General features: G+C 47.1%; 1 protein-coding gene across 1 annotated transcript in view; it reads left to right on the top strand.

Moving 5' to 3' along the window:
* Positions 1 to 18,473, top strand: part of LRRK1 (leucine rich repeat kinase 1) — a 244,638-nt gene that overhangs the window by 107,397 nt on the left and 118,768 nt on the right. The window contains exon 5 of the mRNA XM_063925660.1: positions 6,652 to 6,831. Within this exon, the coding sequence (XP_063781730.1) occupies positions 6,652 to 6,831 (180 nt within the window). The remainder of the gene's footprint in view (positions 1 to 6,651; positions 6,832 to 18,473) is intronic.

Genomic DNA, 18,473 nt, shown 5'->3' with positions numbered 1-18,473 from the left:
GGGACATAACTCAGTTAGTCCCTGTATATATATAGCGCTCTGGTGTGTGCTGGCATACTCTTACTCTGTCCCCCCAAAGGGCTTTTGTGGGTCCTGTCCTCTATTTGAGCATTCCCTGTGTGTGTGGAGTGTGTCGGTACGGCTGTGTCGACATGTTTGAGGAGGATAATGATGTGGAGGGGGAGCAGATGCCTTTAGCAGAGATGTCACCCCCTGCGGGGCAGACACCTGAGTGGATGGTATTATGGCAAGAAATGAGTGCACGTATAGACTCCTTACATAAAAAATTTGACGACATGCCGACTGTGGGACAGCCGAGTCTTCAGCTCGTGCCGGTCCAAGGGTCTCAAAAGTCATCAGGGGCTCTAAAACGCCCGTTATCTCAGGTGGCACAAGTAGATGTCGACACGGATACTGACGCCAGTGTCGACGACGATGAGTCAAATTTAATGCCCGTTAAGGCCATTCGCTGCATGATTGAGGCAATGAAAGAGGTGTTAAATATTTCTGATTTACATCCAGGTACCACAAAAAAGGGTATTATGTTTGGGGAGAAAAAACTACCTGTAGTTTTTCCCCCGTCAGATGAATTAAATGAAGTGTGTGAAGAAGCGTGGGCTTCCCCTGATAAGAAATTGGTGATTCCTAAGAAATTACTAATGGCGTTCCCTTTCCCGCCAGAGGATAGGTTACGTTGGGAAACACCCCCGAGGGTGGATAAAGCGCTCACACGTTTGTCAAAAATGGTGGCACTACCGTCCCAGGATACGGCCGCCCTTAAGGAACCTGCTGATAGAAGGCAGGAGGCGATCCTGAAGTCTGTATATACACACTCAGGCATTATACTCAGACCAGCAATTGCGTCAGCTTGGATGTGCAGTGCTGCCGCTGCATGGTCAGATAACCTGTCAGAAAATATTGACACACTAGACAGAGACACGATCCTGTTAACAATTGACCATATAAAAGACTCAGTCTTATACATGAGAGATGCACAGAGGGAAATCTGCCGGCTGGCATCTAAAGTAAGTGCACTATCTATCTCTGCTAGGAGATGCTTATGGACTCGCCAGTGGACTGGAGATGCAGATTCCAAAAGGCACATGGAAGTTTTGCCTTATAAAGGGGAGGAATTATTTGGGGATGGTCTCTCCGACCTAGTTTCCACAGCAACGTCTGGGAAGTCAGCATTTTTACCCCATGTCCCCTCGCAGCCTAAGAAGGCGCCATTTTATCAGGTTCAGTCCTTTCGATCCCAGAAAAATAAGCGGGGAAAAGGAGGGTCTTTTCTGTCAAGAGGCAGAGGCAGGGGAAAAAGGCTGCAGCAAACAGCAGGTTCCCAGGAACAAAAGTCCTCCCCCGCTTCCTCTTCCAAGTCCGCCGCATGACGGTGGGGCTTCACAAGCGGAGCCGGGTACGGTGGGGGCCCGCCTCAGGAATTTCAGCGATCAGTGGGTTCGCTCACAGGTGGATCCCTGGATCCTTCAAATAGTATCTCAAGGATACAGGCTGGAATTCGAGGCGATTCCACCCCGCCGTTTCCTAAAATCCGCCTTGCCGATTGCTCCCTCAGACAGGGAGGCAGTGCTAGCGGCAATTCACAAGCTGTATTCCCAGCAGGTGATAATCAAGGTACCCCTACTCCAACAAGGCCGGGGCTACTATTCCACACTATTTGTGGTACCGAAACCGGACGGTTCGGTGAGACCCATTCTAAATTTGAAGTCCTTGAACACATACATAAAAAAATTCAAGTTCAAGATGGAATCGCTCAGGGCGGTTATTGCAAGCCTGGACGAGGGGGATTACATGGTATCCCTGGACATCAAGGATGCTTACCTGCATGTCCCCATTTACCCTCCTCACCAGGAGTACCTCAGATTTGTGGTACAGGATTGCCATTACCAATTCCAGACGCTGCCGTTTGGACTCTCCACGGCACCGAGGGTATTTACCAAGGTTATGGCGGAAATGATGATACTCCTTCGAAAAAAGGGAGTTTTAATTATCCCATACTTGGACGATCTCCTAATAAAGGCACGATCCAAGGAACAGTTGTTAGTGGGAGTAGCACTATCTCAGGAAGTGCTGAGCCAGCACGGTTGGATTCTGAATATCCCAAAGTCACAGCTGGTCCCCACGACACGTCTAATGTTCCTGGGAATGATTCTGGACACGGCCCAGAAAAAAGTGTTTCTCCCGGAGGAGAAAGCCAGGGAGTTGTCTTCTCTAGTCAGAGACCTCCTAAAACCAAAACAGGTATCGGTGCATCACTGCACGCGAGTCCTGGGAAAGATGGTAGCTTCCTACGAAGCAATTCCATTCGGCAGGTTCCATGCCAGAATCTTTCAGTGGAACCTGTTGGACAAGTGGTCCGGATCGCATCTTCAGATGCATCGTTTAATAACCCTGTCTCCACGAACCAGGGTGTCTCTTCTGTGGTGGCTGAACAGTGCTCATCTTCTGGAGGGCCGCAGATTCGGCATACAGGACTGGGTCCTGGTGACCACGGATGCCAGCCTACGAGGCTGGGGGGCAGTCACAAAGGGAAGAAATTTCCAGGGACTATGGTCAAGTCAGGAGACTGCCCTTCACATAAATATTCTGGAACTAAGGGCCATTTACAATGCCCTAAGTCAAGCAAAATCCCTGCTCCTACACCAGCCGGTGCTGATCCAGTCAGACAACATCACGGCAGTCGCCCATGTGAATCGACAGGGCGGCACAAGAAGCAGGACGGCGATGGCAGAAGCCACAAAAATTCTCCGATGGGCGGAGAATCATGTACTAGCACTGTCAGCAGTGTTCATCCCGGGAGTGGACAACTGGGAAGCAGACTTTCTCAGCAGGCACGACCTCCACCCGGGAGAGTGGGGACTTCATCCAGAAGTCTTCCAAATGATTGTAAATCAATGGGGTCGTCCACAGGTGGACATGATGGCGTCCCGCATAAACAAAAAACTAGAGAAGTATTGCGCCAGGTCAAGAGACCCTCAGGCGATAGCGGTGGACGCCCTAGTGACACCGTGGGTGTACCGGTCAGTGTATGTGTTCCCTCCTCTACCTCTCATACCAAAGGTACTGAGAATAATAAGAAAGCGAGGAGTAAACACAATTCTCGTGGTTCCGGATTGGCCAAGAAGAGCGTGGTACCCGGAACTTCAAGAGATGATCTCAGAGGACCCTTGGTCCCTGCCGCTCAGACAGGACCTGCTACAGCAGGGCCCCTGTCTGTTCCAAGACTTACCGCTGCTGCGTTTGACGGCATGGCGGTTGAACGCCGGATCCTGAAGGAAAAGGGCATTCCGGAGGAAGTCATTCCTACGCTTATTAAAGCCAGGAAAGATGTTACGGCAAAACATTATCACCGCATATGGCGGAAATATGTTGCATGGTGCGAGGCCAAAAAGGCCCCAACAGAGGAATTTCAACTGGGTCGATTTCTGCATTTCCTGCAAGCAGGAGTGAATATGGGCCTAAAACTAGACTCCATTAAAGTACAGATCTCGGCTCTGTCGATTTTCTTTCAAAAGGAACTAGCTTCAGTACCTGAAGTTCAGACATTTGTGAAAGGAGTGCTGCATATTCAGCCCCCATTTGTGCCTCCTGTGGCACCGTGGGATCTCAACGTGATGTTGAATTTCTTGAAATCACATTGGTTTGAGCCACTAAAAACCGTGGATCTGAAATATCTCACGTGGAAAGTGGTCATGTTATTGGCCCTGGCATTAGCCAGGCGAGTGTCAGAATTGGCGGCTTTATCATGTAAAAGCCCTTATCTGATTTTTCATATGGATAGGGCAGAATTGAGGACTCGTCCCCAGTTTCTCCCTAAGGTGGTGTCAGCGTTTCACCTGAACCAGCCTATTGTGGTGCCTGCGGCTACTAAGGATTTGGAGGACTCCAAGTTGCTAGACGTTGTCAGGGCCCTGAAAATATATGTTTCCAGGACGGCTGGAGTCAGAAAATCTGACTCGCTGTTTATCCTATATGCACCCAACAAGCTGGGTGCTCCTGCTTCTAAGCAGACTATTGCTCGTTGGATTTGTAGTACAATTCAGCTTGCACATACTGTGGCAGGCCTGCCACAGCCTAAATCTGTCAATGCCCATTCCACAAGGAAGGTGGGCTCATCTTGGGCGGCTGCCCGAGGGGTCTCGGCTTTACAACTTTGCCGAGCAGCTACTTGGTCAGGGGCAAACACGTTTGCAAAATTCTATAAATTTGATACCCTGGCTGAGGAGGACCTGGAGTTCTCTCATTCGGTGCTGCAGAGTCATCCGCACTCTCCCGCCCGTCTGGGAGCTTTGGTATAATCCCCATGGTCCTTACGGAGTTCCCAGCATCCACTAGGACGTTAGAGAAAATAAAAATTTACTCACCGGTAATTCTGTTTCTCGTAGTCCGTAGTGGATGCTGGGCGCCCATCCCAAGTGCGGTCTATCTGCAATACTTGTACATAGTTATTGTTAACTAAATCGGGTTATTGTTGAGCCATGTGTTGAGAGGCTCTATCGTTTCATACTGTTAACTGGGTTTCATATCACGAGTTGTTCGGTGTGATTGGTGTGGCTGGTATGAGTCTTACCCGGGATTCAAAATCCTTCCTTATTGTGTACGCTCGTCCGGGCACAGTACCTAACTGAGGCTTGGAGGAGGGTCATGGTGGGAGGAGCCAGTGCACACCTGGTAGTCTAAGATCTTTCTAGAGTGCCCAGCCTCCTTCGGAGCCCGCTGTTCCCCATGGTCCTTACGGAGTTCCCAGCATCCACTACGGACTACGAGAAACAGAATTACCGGTGAGTAAATTCTTATTTTTAGGTACCTTGAGACACGATGCACGGGCACGCCGATCGAATGTCTTGTCTCAAGATATTATGTGCTGCACTTGATATCTCTCGCATCGCAGTGCGATCGCATGTGGTTTTAAAACCACATGAGATATATCGCACTGCGATGGGCACCTGCCGGGAGTGGCCAGAGGCCACTCCCACTCGGTGGTGACGTGTCGATCGCGTGATTACCATGCGATCTATTGCATGATCGCATGGTAATCACTTTGGCAGTTCAGGTGCGATTTCATCGCACTTGAACTGCCGGTGGTGTCGCGGGGGCATCACACAAGTGTATGGGCACCATTAGTAAATAGACCACTTAATTAGTGCGAACGTTCATGTGCACTGGGCAGCCAATCAGAGCACAAGGGTGAAATCCCAGTACGGCTTGTGTTGTGCCCCCCAGTATGCATTGTTAGCAATCTTCAATGGATATAGTCATTTTGTGGGCAGAACTTATATCCGTGAGATTGAAGCCTATCCATCCACTGGGTAACAGAACATCATAAATCCCAGCTTGTTGCCTCAGTGTTATCATTGGTTCCTAGAAAATTGATAGCCTGCTTAGTAGTCCATTCCATAAATTGCTTCTTAAGCTGACCCTGATTTGCATTGTTGGTAAAATTATGCATTGTGGGTCAAATTCTAAAAAAGGAAAGTTGCTTAAACAATTTATAATTGGCAAAAGGCACAACTAAGAAGTTGCACATCACTTTAATGTGACAGCAGCATCCCCTGTCATTTGCTAATCAACAAAAAATTACCTAACTTAAAACTTGTAATAAAAGCAGAAGTCTTAGCTTCTGCTAATAGTCTGGTCCCCATGCTAACTTATGAGAGCAACAATATTGGACCACAGATATATGAATCTTAGGCTGATAGCAAAATTAACACAAATGTATCCAGACAGGTATGAAGTTATTATTCTCTTTTTTATATTTTGCCACAAGGTGTCAATAACAGCATACAGGGTAAAGTAGATGATTTAATCAACTAGTTAATAAGAAATCTACCTGAAGCACACTTATAGTTTCTTGTATAGAATTAGGACCAAAGGAGGAAACCTTATGAGGACAGGCGTAGAATTATAATTTAAAAGTGCCCCTTCTGCAGCATACGTTTTTACCAATGTACAAAGCACCACCTCCTAGCTGACTCCTAACTATAAATGAGACCCATGTTGTGGATAAAATTCACGTAACCTAAAATGATGTCCGGTCTCTAGGTCGACAGGGTCTCTAGTTCAACAGGGTCTCTAGGTCAACATGTTGTAGGTCGACAGGTCAAAAGGTCGACATGAGTTTTTCACAATTTTTCTTTTTAAATATTTCATACTTTACGATCCACGTGGACTACGATTAAGAACGGTAACCTGTGCCAAGCGCAGCGAGGCACCTTGCCCGAAGCATGGCGAGCAAAGTGAGTCATGTGAGGGGACACAGTGCACTAATTGGGGTTCCCGGTCACTGTGCGGTGAAAACGCCACCAAAAAAGATTAAAAAACTCATGTTGACCTAGACCCTGTCGACCTAGAATCCCTGTCGACCTAGTTACTGTCAACCAATAGTGGTTGACCTAGACACTATCGACCTAAGTGTGGTCGACCTTCAATACCACACCCACATAAAATATGGTTGAAGAGACTGTTTAGGATATTTTGACAACAAATGGTAGAATGTGTACTGCAGTTTGCATTCACAGATTGTAAGATGTATTACATAGTGGTGACCAGTCATAGATAGATATTTAGAATGTATTTTGCTCCTTGTAAGGAGATTACTGTATTCTACCATTTGTGCCGCTTCTGATGTTACAGATGTGTCTAGCCACAAGTCTCTCCTGAACTGGCTGCTGGTCACCTGCTGTGAGAAGGGTCACTTTAGCCTAGTGAAACTCTTGATACTGACCTATCATGCTGACCCTGATTGCTATGCAATGAGAAGTAATGAGTTCCCGGCCCTCTGCAAACTGCCGCTGTATGCCACCATTATAGCAGGTACTGTACTAAAACTTCATCTATCTATACTTCTATACCAATGTGCTGAATATTAATATATGCATATATTATGTAGGCAAGGAGAAGAACTGGTTAACATTTACTTTATATTGATAAATTTATGTAGTTAAAACCTCAGTCTGATGGCGTGCTTAGAGCATCTTTTTCAATGTCTAGTAAACTCCCTTCTGACAGGGGACATACGCCCTTTTTATATGCTACTGTACTTCCATGGGATTCCATTAAAAAGTAAATATCTACAATAAGCATAGAGGAAAACGTTGTCTAGTGTAATGTATACTGTAGGTACTTTCTGATGTGGTGCTCAAATAACTGGATTATAGTAGTTGTCCTGTTCATTGTAATTCTGTGCCACACTATATAAATGACATAAGCTGGCTGCAGTGGACATCTTATCTCTCTCCAAGGCTTGGCATGTCTCCCCTTTATAGTGTTATTATTGTGGTGGCACACTGCAGTGTGTTGCATCTTCCTAGGAAGGTAAAATTGGACTAGGGCCTGTTTTCATCCTGGCCACTGTGAATGCTGATTATTTTACAGGACAAAAGCAATACCTTAATACACTTAAATTAGAGCCGCTGCGGCCGCTGTATGCAATCCTTACCCTGTGTACTTTTTACACAGTTAGCGTACAAAGGCCCGTACCCTGTACGCACTTTGCGTACTCACGCCGCGGCGGACGTACAAATTACACGCAGTGCATACACACACACACACACACACGGACACGCTGAGAGCACAATGCAGCTTCACGTGTGATAGAAATACACCTTAAACCTTAGCAGGAAATGGGACACGACACCAACTGTATTTCAAAAACTATGTTGGGGTCCAACCCACCAATGGTTATTTTACTTAGCAGGGGGTTACAACAATAATACAATACAATAAGAGAAAAAGGCTACAGTCAGTGGTACATACGTTTGTTCACCTGCGCTTCCCGATCCGGTCCTCAGTCATCAAGGTAGATGACCTTCAGAGATTGTGTGTGACCGTGCCTACAGCTGGCTTTTTATACATTTGTCCAAAACCTAACACAATAGAAACTGTAATCTCTTCATCTATTGGTCACTGGGATGGTCATTTACAGTACATTAGAGGTCATAGGTCAGTTTGAATAGGTGGGCGATGTCTGGTCCAGGTGCACTTGCAGTTGGTCTCCACTGGGTTCCCGCCGAATATCAGGAGTACAGTAAATACAGTTGATATCAATATTCTGCTCCTGCGCATAACTATTCACATGAGCGTGCGATCTTCCGCAAACCAACACCGGAATTTCTCTAACGTCCTTGAGGATGCTGGGACTCCGTAAGGACCATGGGGAATAGATGGGCTCCGCAGGAGATAGGGCACTTTAAGAAAGCTTTGGACTCTGGGTGTGCACTGGCTCCTCCCTCTATGCCCCTCCTCCAGACCTCAGTTTTACACTGTGCCCAGAGCAAGATGGGTGCACTGCAGAGAGCTCTCCAGAGTTCTCTGCCTAGAAGCATTTTTGTTTGAATTTTTTTCTACCTTTTACTACTTTTTCACAGGGAGCACTGCTGGCAACAGGCTCCCTGCATCGAGGGACTGAGGAGAGAGGAGCAGACCTTCTTGTCAAAGATAGGCTCTGCTTCCTCGGCTACTGGACACCATTAGCTCCAGAGGGGGTGAACGCAGGTTCTTACTGGGCGTCCACCCCCGGAGCCGCGCCGCCGTTCTCCTCACAGAGCTAGAAGTACAGAAGACAGAAGTCGTCAGGCGGCAGAAGCCTTCAGCTTCACTGAGGTAACGCACAGCACTGCAGCTGTGCGTCATTGCTCCCATACACCTCACATACTCCGGTCACTGTAAGGGTGCAGGGCGCAGGGGGGGGCGCCCTGGGCAGCAATTTAAACCTCTGCATGGCAAAAAGACTATATACATGTACAGGTGGGCTCTGTACATGTATATAAAAGAGCCCCCGCCATATTTTACTAAGTTTGAGTGGGACAGAAGCCCGCCGCCGAGGGGGCGGGGTTTCTCCCTCAGCACTCACCAGCACCATTTTCTCTCCACAGCACTGCTGAGAGGAAGCTCCCCGGACTCTCCCCTGCTTACACACGGTGAAAGGGTGCTTAAAAGAGAGGGGGGGGGGCACATAATTGGCGGTTTACATATTATACAGCGCTGCTGGGGAAAAACATTTTGTGTTGGTCTCCAGGGTCATTGCGCTGGGGTGTGTGCTGGCATACTCTCTCTCTGTCTCTCCAAAGGGCCTTGACAGGGATACTGTCTTCAGGAAAGGGGTTCCCTGTGTGTGTGGGAAGTGTGTCGGTACGCGTGTGTCGATATGTTTGACGAGGAAGGCTCGCTTAATGTGGAGGGGGAGTGCTTGAATGTCAGGTTGCCGTCGGCAACGCCGACACCGGAATGGGTGGATATGCTGAATGTCTTGAATGCAAATGTCAATCTATTGTTTAAAAGGTTAGACAAGGCAGAAGCTAGGGATCAGTCAGGTAGCCAGTCCATGCCTGTCCCTGGGGCGCCAGGTCCTTCGGGGTCTCAGAAGCGCACCATATCCCAGATTGATGACACAGATACTGACTCTAGTGTCGACTTTGAAGATGCAAAATTACAGCCGAAGGTGGCAAAGGGTATACGGTACATGATTATTGCCATTAAAGAGGTTTTGAATATTACTGAGGAACCCCCTGTCCCTGACACGAGGGTACACATGTATAAAGGGAAAAAGCCTGAAGTCACTTTTCCATCCTCATTTGAATTAAGTGACTTGTGCGAAAAGGCTTGGGAATCTCCGGATAGGAGACCACAAGTTCCCAAAAGGATTCTCATGGCGTATCCTTTTCCACAAACTGATAGGATACGCTGTCAATCTTCGCCAAAAGTCGACAAGGCGCTGACACGTTTGTCCAAAAAGGTGGCACTGCCTTCTCAGGATACGGCTTCCCTCAAGGAACCTGCTGATCGCAGTCAGAAAATTACCTTAAAGCACATTTACAATCATTCCGGTACTATTGCTCGACCGGCTATGGCGTCGGCCTGGGTTTGTAGTGCGGTTGTGGCATGGGCAGATTCCTTATCTACGGAAATTGACACCTTAGATAGGGATGCCATTCATATGACCATAGAGCATATCAGAGATGCTGCCTTGTATATGAGGGATGCTCAGAGAGACATTTGTTTATTAAACTCCAGAATAAATGCTATGTCTATTTCTGCTAGGCGGCTCTTGTGGACCCGACAGTGGATGGGAGATGCCGATTCAAAGCGGCATATGGAGTCCTTGCCTTACAAAGGGGTGGAGTTGTTTGGAGACGGCCTCTCGGATCTTGTCTCTACGGCTGGTAAGTCAAATTTCTTACCTTATGTCCCCCCGCAGCATACAAAAAAGGCACCTCATTATCAAATGCAGTCCTTTTGTTCCAATAAAAACAAGAAGGTACAGGGATCATCCTTTGTTGCCAGAGGGAAAGGCAGGGGGGAAAAGCTGCACACAGCTAGTTCCCAAGAGCAGAAGTCCTCCCCTGCGTCTGCAAAGTCAACCGCATGACGCTGGGGCTTCCCGAGGGGAGGCAGATCTGGTGGGGGCTCGTCTTCGGTTTTTCAGCCACGTCTGGGTTCACTCGCAGGTGGATCCCTGGGCGTTAGAGATTGTTTCTCAGGGATACAGGCTGGAATTCGAAGACTTGCCTCCTCGACGATTTTTCAAATCGGCTCTGCCGGCTTCCCCGTCAGAGAGGGAGCTAGTGTTGGCAGCAATCCAAAAATTGTGTATTCAACAGGTGATTGTCACAGTTCCTCATCTCCAGCAAGGAGAGGGATATTACTCAACCCTGTTTGTGGTCCCGAAACCGGGCGGTTCGGTCAGACCCATTTTAAACCTGAAATCTCTGAACCTGTACTTGAAGAGGTTCAAGTTCAAAATTGAATCACTCAGGGCGGTCATCGCCAGCCTGGAGGGGGGGGATTGGATATACATAAAGGATGCTTACCTTCATGTTCCGATATTCCCCCCGCATCAGGCGTTCCTGAGATTTGCAGTGCAGGACTGTCACTACCAATTTCAGACGTTGCCGTTTGGGTTTTCCACGGCCCCGAGAATTTTCACCAAGGTAATGGCGGAAATGATGGTGCTCCTGCGCAGGCAGGGGGTCACAATTATCCCATACTTGGACGATCTCCTCATAAAGGCGAGATCTCGGGAGAGGTTGCTGGACAGCGTGTCTCTGTCCATGAAGACGTTGCAGATACACGGCTGGATTCTCAATATACCGAAGTCCCAGCTAGTCCCTACAACGCGTCTGACCTTTTTGGGGCTGATTCTAGACACAGACCAGAAAAAGGTTTTTCTTCCGATCGAAAAGGTTCAGGAACTCATAGCCATGATCAGGAACCTATTAAAACAAAAAAAGGTTTCAGTGCATCAGTGCACACGGGTCCTGGGGAAGATGGTGGCTTCCTACGAGGCCATCCCTTTCGGCAGGTTCCATGCGAGGACTTTTCAATGGGACCTCTTGGACAAGTGGTCCGGGTCACATTTACAAATGCATCAAAGGATCACCCTGTCTCCCAGGACCAGGGTATCTCTCCTGTGGTGGCTGAACAGTGCTCACCTACTAGAAGGTCGCAGGTTCGGCATTCAGGACTGGGTCCTGGTGACCACGGACGCAAGCCTCCGAGGCTGGGGAGCAGTGACACTGGGAAGAAATTTCCAAGGTCTCTGGTCAAGCCTAGAGTCTTGTCTCCACATCAACGTCCTGGAGTTGAGGGCCATATACAACGCCCTGCGTCAAGCGGAGGAATGGCTTCGGAGAAAACCGGTTCTGATTCAGTCAGACAATGTCACGGCAGTGGCTCATATAAACCGCTAAGGCGGAACAAGGAGCAGAATGGCCATGGCAGAAGCGACCAGGATTCTACGCTGGGCGGAAGGCCATGTAAGCGCGATATCAGCGGTGTTCATCCCGGGGGTGGATAACTGGGAGGCGGACTTCCTCAGCAGGCACGACCTGCATCCGGGAGAGTGGGGACTTCATCAAGATGTCTTCGCACAGATCACGGATCGTTGGGGACTGCCTCAAATCGACATGATGGCATCCCGTCTCAACAAAAAGCTAAAGCGGTATTGTGCCAGGTCAAGGGACCCTCAGGCGGTAGCGGTAGACGCTCTGGTGACACCTTGGGTGTTCAGATCGGTCTATGTGTTTCCTCCTCTTCCTCTCATACCCAAGGTGTTGAGAATAATACGAAGAAGCAGGGTCAGAACAATACTCATTGTTCCGGATTGGCCACGGAGGACTTGGTATCCGGAGCTGCAAGAGTTGCTCGCAGGGGATCCGTGGCCTCTTCCTCTAAGGCAGGACCTGCTGCGGCAGGGGCCCTGTCTGTTCCAAGACTTACCGCGGCTGCGTTTGACGGCATGGCGGTTGAACGCCGGATCCTAGCGGAAAAAGGGATTCCGGAGGAAGTCATTCCTACCCTGATCAAGGCTAGGAAAGACGTGACGTCAAAACATTATCACCGTATATGGCGGAAATATGTTTCTTGGTGTGAGGCCAGAGCTGCTCCTACGGAGGAGTTCAATTTGGGCCGTCTACTTCACTTCCTTCAAACAGGAATGACTTTGGGCCTAAAATTAGGGTCCATAAAGGTCCAGATTTCGGCCTTATCCATTTTCTTTCAAAGAGAATTGGCCTCTATTCCTGAAGTACAGACCTTTGTGAAGGAGTGCTGCATATTCAGCCTCCCTTTGTGCCTCCGGTGGCGCCTTGGGATCTTAACGTGGTGTCGCGTTTCCTCAAGTCACCTTGGTTTGAACCACTCAAAACTGTGGAGTTGAAATACCTCACGTGGAAAGTGGTCATGTTGTTGGCGTTAGCTTCGGCAAGACGTGTTTCCGAATTGGCGGCTTTATCACATAAAAGCCCATACTTGGTTTTTCACGTGGATAGGGCAGAGTTGAGGACTCGCCCTCACTTTCTGCCAAAAGTGGTCTCATCTTTTCATGTGAACCAACCTATTGTCGTGCCTGTGGCTACTCGGGACTTGGAGGATTCTGAGTCCTTGGATGTAGTCAGGGCTTTGAAGATTTATGTGACCAGAACGGCTAGAATCAGGAAAATTGAAGCTTTGTTGGTTCTATATGCGGCCAACAAGGTTGGCGCTCCTGCTTCAAAGCAGACTATTGCTCGCTGGATCTGTAACACGATTCAGCAGGCGCATTCTACGGCAGGATTGCCGTTACCGAAATCGGTTAAGGCCCACTCCACTAGGAAAGTGGGCTCTTCTTGGGCGGCTGCCCGAGGGGTCTCGGCATTACAGTTGTGCCGAGCAGCTACTTTGTCGGGGACAAACACCTTTGTAAAGTTCTATAAGTTTGATACCCTGGCTGAGGAGGACCTCCTGTTTGCTCAATCGGTGCTGCAGAGTCATCCGCACTCTCCCGCCCGTTTGGGAGCTTTGGTATAATCCCCATGGTCCTTACGGAGTCCCAGCATCCTCAAGGACGTTAGAGAAAATAAGATTTTACTTACCGGTAAATCTATTTCTCGTAGTCCGTAGAGGATGCTGGGCGCTCGTCCCAAGTGCGGACTTTTTCTGCAAGACTTGTATATAGTTATTGCTTACATAAGGGTTATGTTATAGTTTTTCGGTTGAACAGTGGCTATGTTGTTGTTCATACTGTTAACTGGGTAAGTTTATCACAAGTTATATGGTGTGATTGGTGTGGCTGGTATGGATCGCGCCCTTAGATTTACAAAAATCCTTCCTCGTACTGTCCATCTCCTCTGGGCACAGTTTCCCTAACTGAGGTCTGGAGGAGGGGCATAGAGGGAGGAGCCAGTGCACACCCAGAGTCCAAAGCTTTCTTAAAGTGCCCTATCTCCTGCGGAGCCCGTCTATTCCCCATGGTCCTTACGGAGTCCCAGCATCCTCTACGGACTACGAGAAATAGATTTACCGGTAAGTAAAATCTTATTATTGCTCTTAAAATACCCTACGGCTGGATACCAAACACCACCTCCTAACCTAATTCTGTTCCCTCATATCCTGTAAAGGTGAATGCCTTTGTTATTATACCCTTTGAGCAAGTGTAACTCGCTGGTGTGGTGCAGGCTGACTATGTGTAAATTGTGCGCTATGTGTATTAAATATGAAACGTGTCTGTGGCTTTTCCATGCGATTACAATGCTACCGTAATTACTCATACCACGCGCTAATACACACTACCGCGTGAGCGGCTATACGCAGCTTGCGAGCATACGCACGCATGGCAGCACAAGTATGCGCACGGAGGCCATCTGTGTGTAGTTTGTACGTGATGTGTGTACTGAAATATTTTCGACTTCGACACCACATACTTACTATACCTGTAGTGTGTAAATCTGAATGCTAATTGCAGAAGTACAGGCAATCCTTCATTTTCATGGGGAAGTCCCTGTAACATCTTTAGGGACTTTCACACATACAAAGGGAATGTACTGTAGTTGCATTAGAGGGCTGATCAGACATCCCGTGCAAGGCATTAGTAATGGATTCATGCTAAATATCTACTTGTATAAAAATACATGAAACTTGTTGGAGAATTTGAAAAATAAAAGACTGTAAGAAAACACAATGGCAGAAATGTTAAAGTAGCAATAAGAAGAATTAGGAAAAGTATTTTATTTTGTTTTGCATTTGACTAGTATTTGTATCTAGTATTTCTCTTTCAAATGTCCATAAAATAAAATGCAATGTATTACTTTTATTTTAATTGCAAAAAGAAGTCATACATACTGTACTTGGAAGCATATACACACGATAAAAGAATCTGGATGCGGGATGTACAAAACGTCTGAGATTGGCCGGCCTCCTGCATCTCCAGCGATCTCTTTTTAAAGGGGGCAATCACTTACATGGCAAAACCATGCCTCGTAAGTGATTGCCCCTTTAAAAAAACGTCCAAAATCGTTTGGCATCCAGAACCTCCAGAGAACTTGAATGTCATTACAATCAGCCCTGGTTGTTAGAATGGAATAATAATGAAGAATGTATCTCACTACAATGTTTCTAGTTATGTTGGACATTACCAAATTTTTATAATTTTTCATAAAAGTGAAAAGAAAAAAGACTGACTAATACGAAGAATACACAAAGTGGAAAGGGTAGGAAATAGGGTGAGGAAGGATGGAGGGATGAAGCAAAGAGGAGATGGAGGTTAGGGATTAGAAGACCTACTCCTTATTTGTAACAAAGAGGCTCATAGTCTGTGCCCTTAACTCACGCACATAAATCTTAGTGAGAGAACTAAGAAACGGAGGGGGTTGTGGTTAGACCCGGGTATGCGGCATATATAGGACTCCTTAAATTCACGGCACATGTGGATCCCACTAAACATGTATGTAAAAGTGCCTTTTCACACATTTCTCTACTACTTTCATTCATGGAGCTTATGGGGGATAGTCAATTAGCCGTAAAACCCTTGTTTTTTTTTATAAGCCCCTATTCAATTCTTAGGTTTTACTGCAAATTCTTTTCACCACCTCTTCGTTGAAAAGTTGTGGAAAATTCCCATTTTGAGGCAAAAAATTTGTGATTTGGCTCAGAACCCCTGGGCACCCCCCTTAATGACTAATTAGGTACTTAGATGTTTTTAATTATTTTTACTTGGCCAATAATGACATGTAATTTTTGTGGTGAAAAAATGCAAAATGAAGGAAATTGGGGTGCTTTATGAGTGGGATAAATGTTTTTAGGCTTGCAGGTGGGAGTAATCGGGAGTACGCATACTGGCAAAAAGCCACATTTCCGTGTGATATTTGTAAAATTTTTACCTGCTGTAAATGACTGCATTTTTGTGGCTAATTGACTATCCCCCAATGTGTTCTTGTTTTGCAGAACAAATAAAAGGCTTTGTTGCCCTAGACACCAATATTTCATACTGTATAAGCGCATAGCTTGGGATACTAGCATAAAAGGCACTGGTATTAGACAAACATCAACCATTTCTGTTCTTAAATGCCTTTATTCCATTAGTCACCTACTTCTTTAACCTTAATGAGATCAGTTTCATAGTTATTATCAGTGACTGTAACAAAATATTGAAATCTTTAGGAGTTTAAGGTCACTCGAGATCATTGGAACAAGGGGCCTAATTCAGACCTGATCGCTGTGCTGCAAATTTGCAGCACTGTGTGATCAGATAGTCGCCGCCCAGGGAGAGTGAAAACCCGCCCCATGCAAGTGTGCAAATGAATGTGTACGCCGTGCGAAAACTTCACCAGACAGCTGCAAATCCATTCGCAACTCACTCACTATTGAATGATATTTCCAGTCTGTGCAGTCTGTGCGTAGCCCAGGACTTACTCCTACAGTGCGATACAAACAGGCTGTTAGGGGCCAACGCTGATGTCACACACCCTTCCTGAAAACGCTTAGGAACGCCTGCGTTTTTCCAGACACTCCCTGAAATCGACCAGTTACCACCCACAGAAGTCCTCTCCCTGTCAATCACCTTGCGATCGAAATTTTCGCACCATCCTGTTGCTGTTTGGCGACACACCTGTGCATTGTGGTGCATACGCATGCGCAGTCATTAGATAATCAGCTGCTATGTGAATTCGCACAACAGCAATCAGGTCTGAATCGAGCCCAAAATACTAAGATTTTCAGTGGTTTTGAAATAGATGTGAAATAACATATTGTTATGATCTAGCAGTTAATGGGGAGTTTGAGAAACATTATTTATTTAACATTTATCTGCATACGAGAATGCTACACACAGAATATAGGCATACTGCATATCAGTTTAATCAGCAAAAGCTGTTTGTGCCCATAGGCATACCAAATGCCCAAGGCATTTACCTAGTTTGCCTATGCCTATGGCCGCCTCTGCTTATATCTCATGTCTGCCCACTGTCCGCATTCATCATGCATCCCTGCCTTGTCTTGTGGTGAATTGGATCTGGTTACAGTTTGCTCACACTGTGTCCTTTTATTTTATTCTGCATATCTGTTGTGTTCATTTCTGAACATGGCTTAGTCCAAATTCTTCATTTTTATTCTGCTTAATTGTAATTGTGTAGTCTTATACACCCCTGTCTTTTCCTGCTCGTGTGAGTGTACTCCTGCTATGGTTAGTGGTTGTGTGTTGTGCTGAAGTGCTGTAATTCTAATATGTTTTCTCTATCGTCCTAGTGGATGCTGGGGTTCCTGAAAGGACCATGGGGAATAGCGGCTCCGCAGGAGACAGGGCACAAAAGTAAAGCTTTCCGATCAGGTGGTGTGCACTGGCTCCTCCCCCTATGACCCTCCTCCAAGCCAGTTAGATTTTTGTGCCCGGCCGAGAAGGGTGCAATCTAGGTGGCTCTCCTAAAGAGCTGCTTAGAAAAGTTTAGCTTAGGTTTTTTATTTTACAGTGAGTCCTGCTGGCAACAGGATCACTGCAACGAGGGACTTAGGGGAGAAGAAGTGAACTCACCTGCGTGCAGGATGGATTGGCTTCTTGGCTACTGGACATCAGCTCCAGAGGGACGATCACAGGTACAGCCTGGATGGTCACCGGAGCCTTGCCGCCGGCCCCCTTGCAGATGCTGAAGTAAGAAGGTCCAGAATCGGCGGCAGAAGACTCCTCAGTCTTCTAAAGGTAGCGCACAGCACTGCAGCTGTGCGCCATTTTCCTCTCAGCACACTTCACACGGCAGTCACTGAGGGTGCAGGGCGCTGGGAGGGGGGCGCCCTGGGAGGCAAAATGAATACCTATTTTGGCTAAAAATACCTCACATATAGCCTCCGGAGGCTATATGGAGATATTTAACCCCTGCCAGAATCCGTTAAGAGCGGGAGACGAGGCCGCCGAAAAAGGGGCGGGGCCTATCTCCTCAGCACACAGCGCCATTTTCCCTCACAGAAAGGCTGGAGGGAAGGCTCCCAGGCTCTCCCCTGCACTGCACTACAGAAACAGGGTTAAAACAGAGAGGGGGGGCACTAATTTGGCGTTAGAAATATATAAAAAAGATGCTATAAGGGAAAACACTTATATAAGGTTGTCCCTATATAATTATAGCGTTTTTGGTGTGTGCTGGTAAACTCTCCCTCTGTCTCTCCAATAGGGCTAGTTGGTCCTGTCCTCTATCAGAGCATTCCCTGTGTGTGTGCTGTGTGTCGGTACGTGTGTGTCGACATGTATGAGGACGATGTTGGTGAGGAGGCGGAGCAATTGCCTGTAATGGTGATGTCACTCTCTAGGGAGTCGACACCGGAATGGATGGCTTATTTAGGGAATTACGTGATAATGTCAACACGCTACAAGGTCGGTTGACGACATGAGACGGCCGACAAACAATTAGTACCGGTCCAGACGTCTCAAAAACACCGTCAGGGGTTTTAAAACGCCCGTTTATTTTAGTCGGTCGACACAGACACAGACAGGGACACTGAATCCAGTGTCGACGGTGAATAAACAAACGTATTCCTTATTAGGGCCACACGTTAAAGGCAATGAAGGAGGTGTTTTATATTTCTGATACTACAAGTACCACAAAAGAGGGTATTATGTGGGATGTGAAAAAACTACCGTAGTTTTTCCTGAATCAGATAAATTAAATAAAGTGTGTGATGATGCGTGGGTTCCCCCCGATAGAAAATTATGGGCGGTA

This window comes from Pseudophryne corroboree, chromosome 6, assembly GCF_028390025.1.
Source record: "Pseudophryne corroboree isolate aPseCor3 chromosome 6, aPseCor3.hap2, whole genome shotgun sequence".
NCBI classification, from domain to species: Eukaryota; Metazoa; Chordata; class Amphibia; order Anura; family Myobatrachidae; genus Pseudophryne; species Pseudophryne corroboree.
Note: the sequence above shows the minus strand (reverse complement) of the source record. Positions and strands in the feature narration are given on the sequence as shown.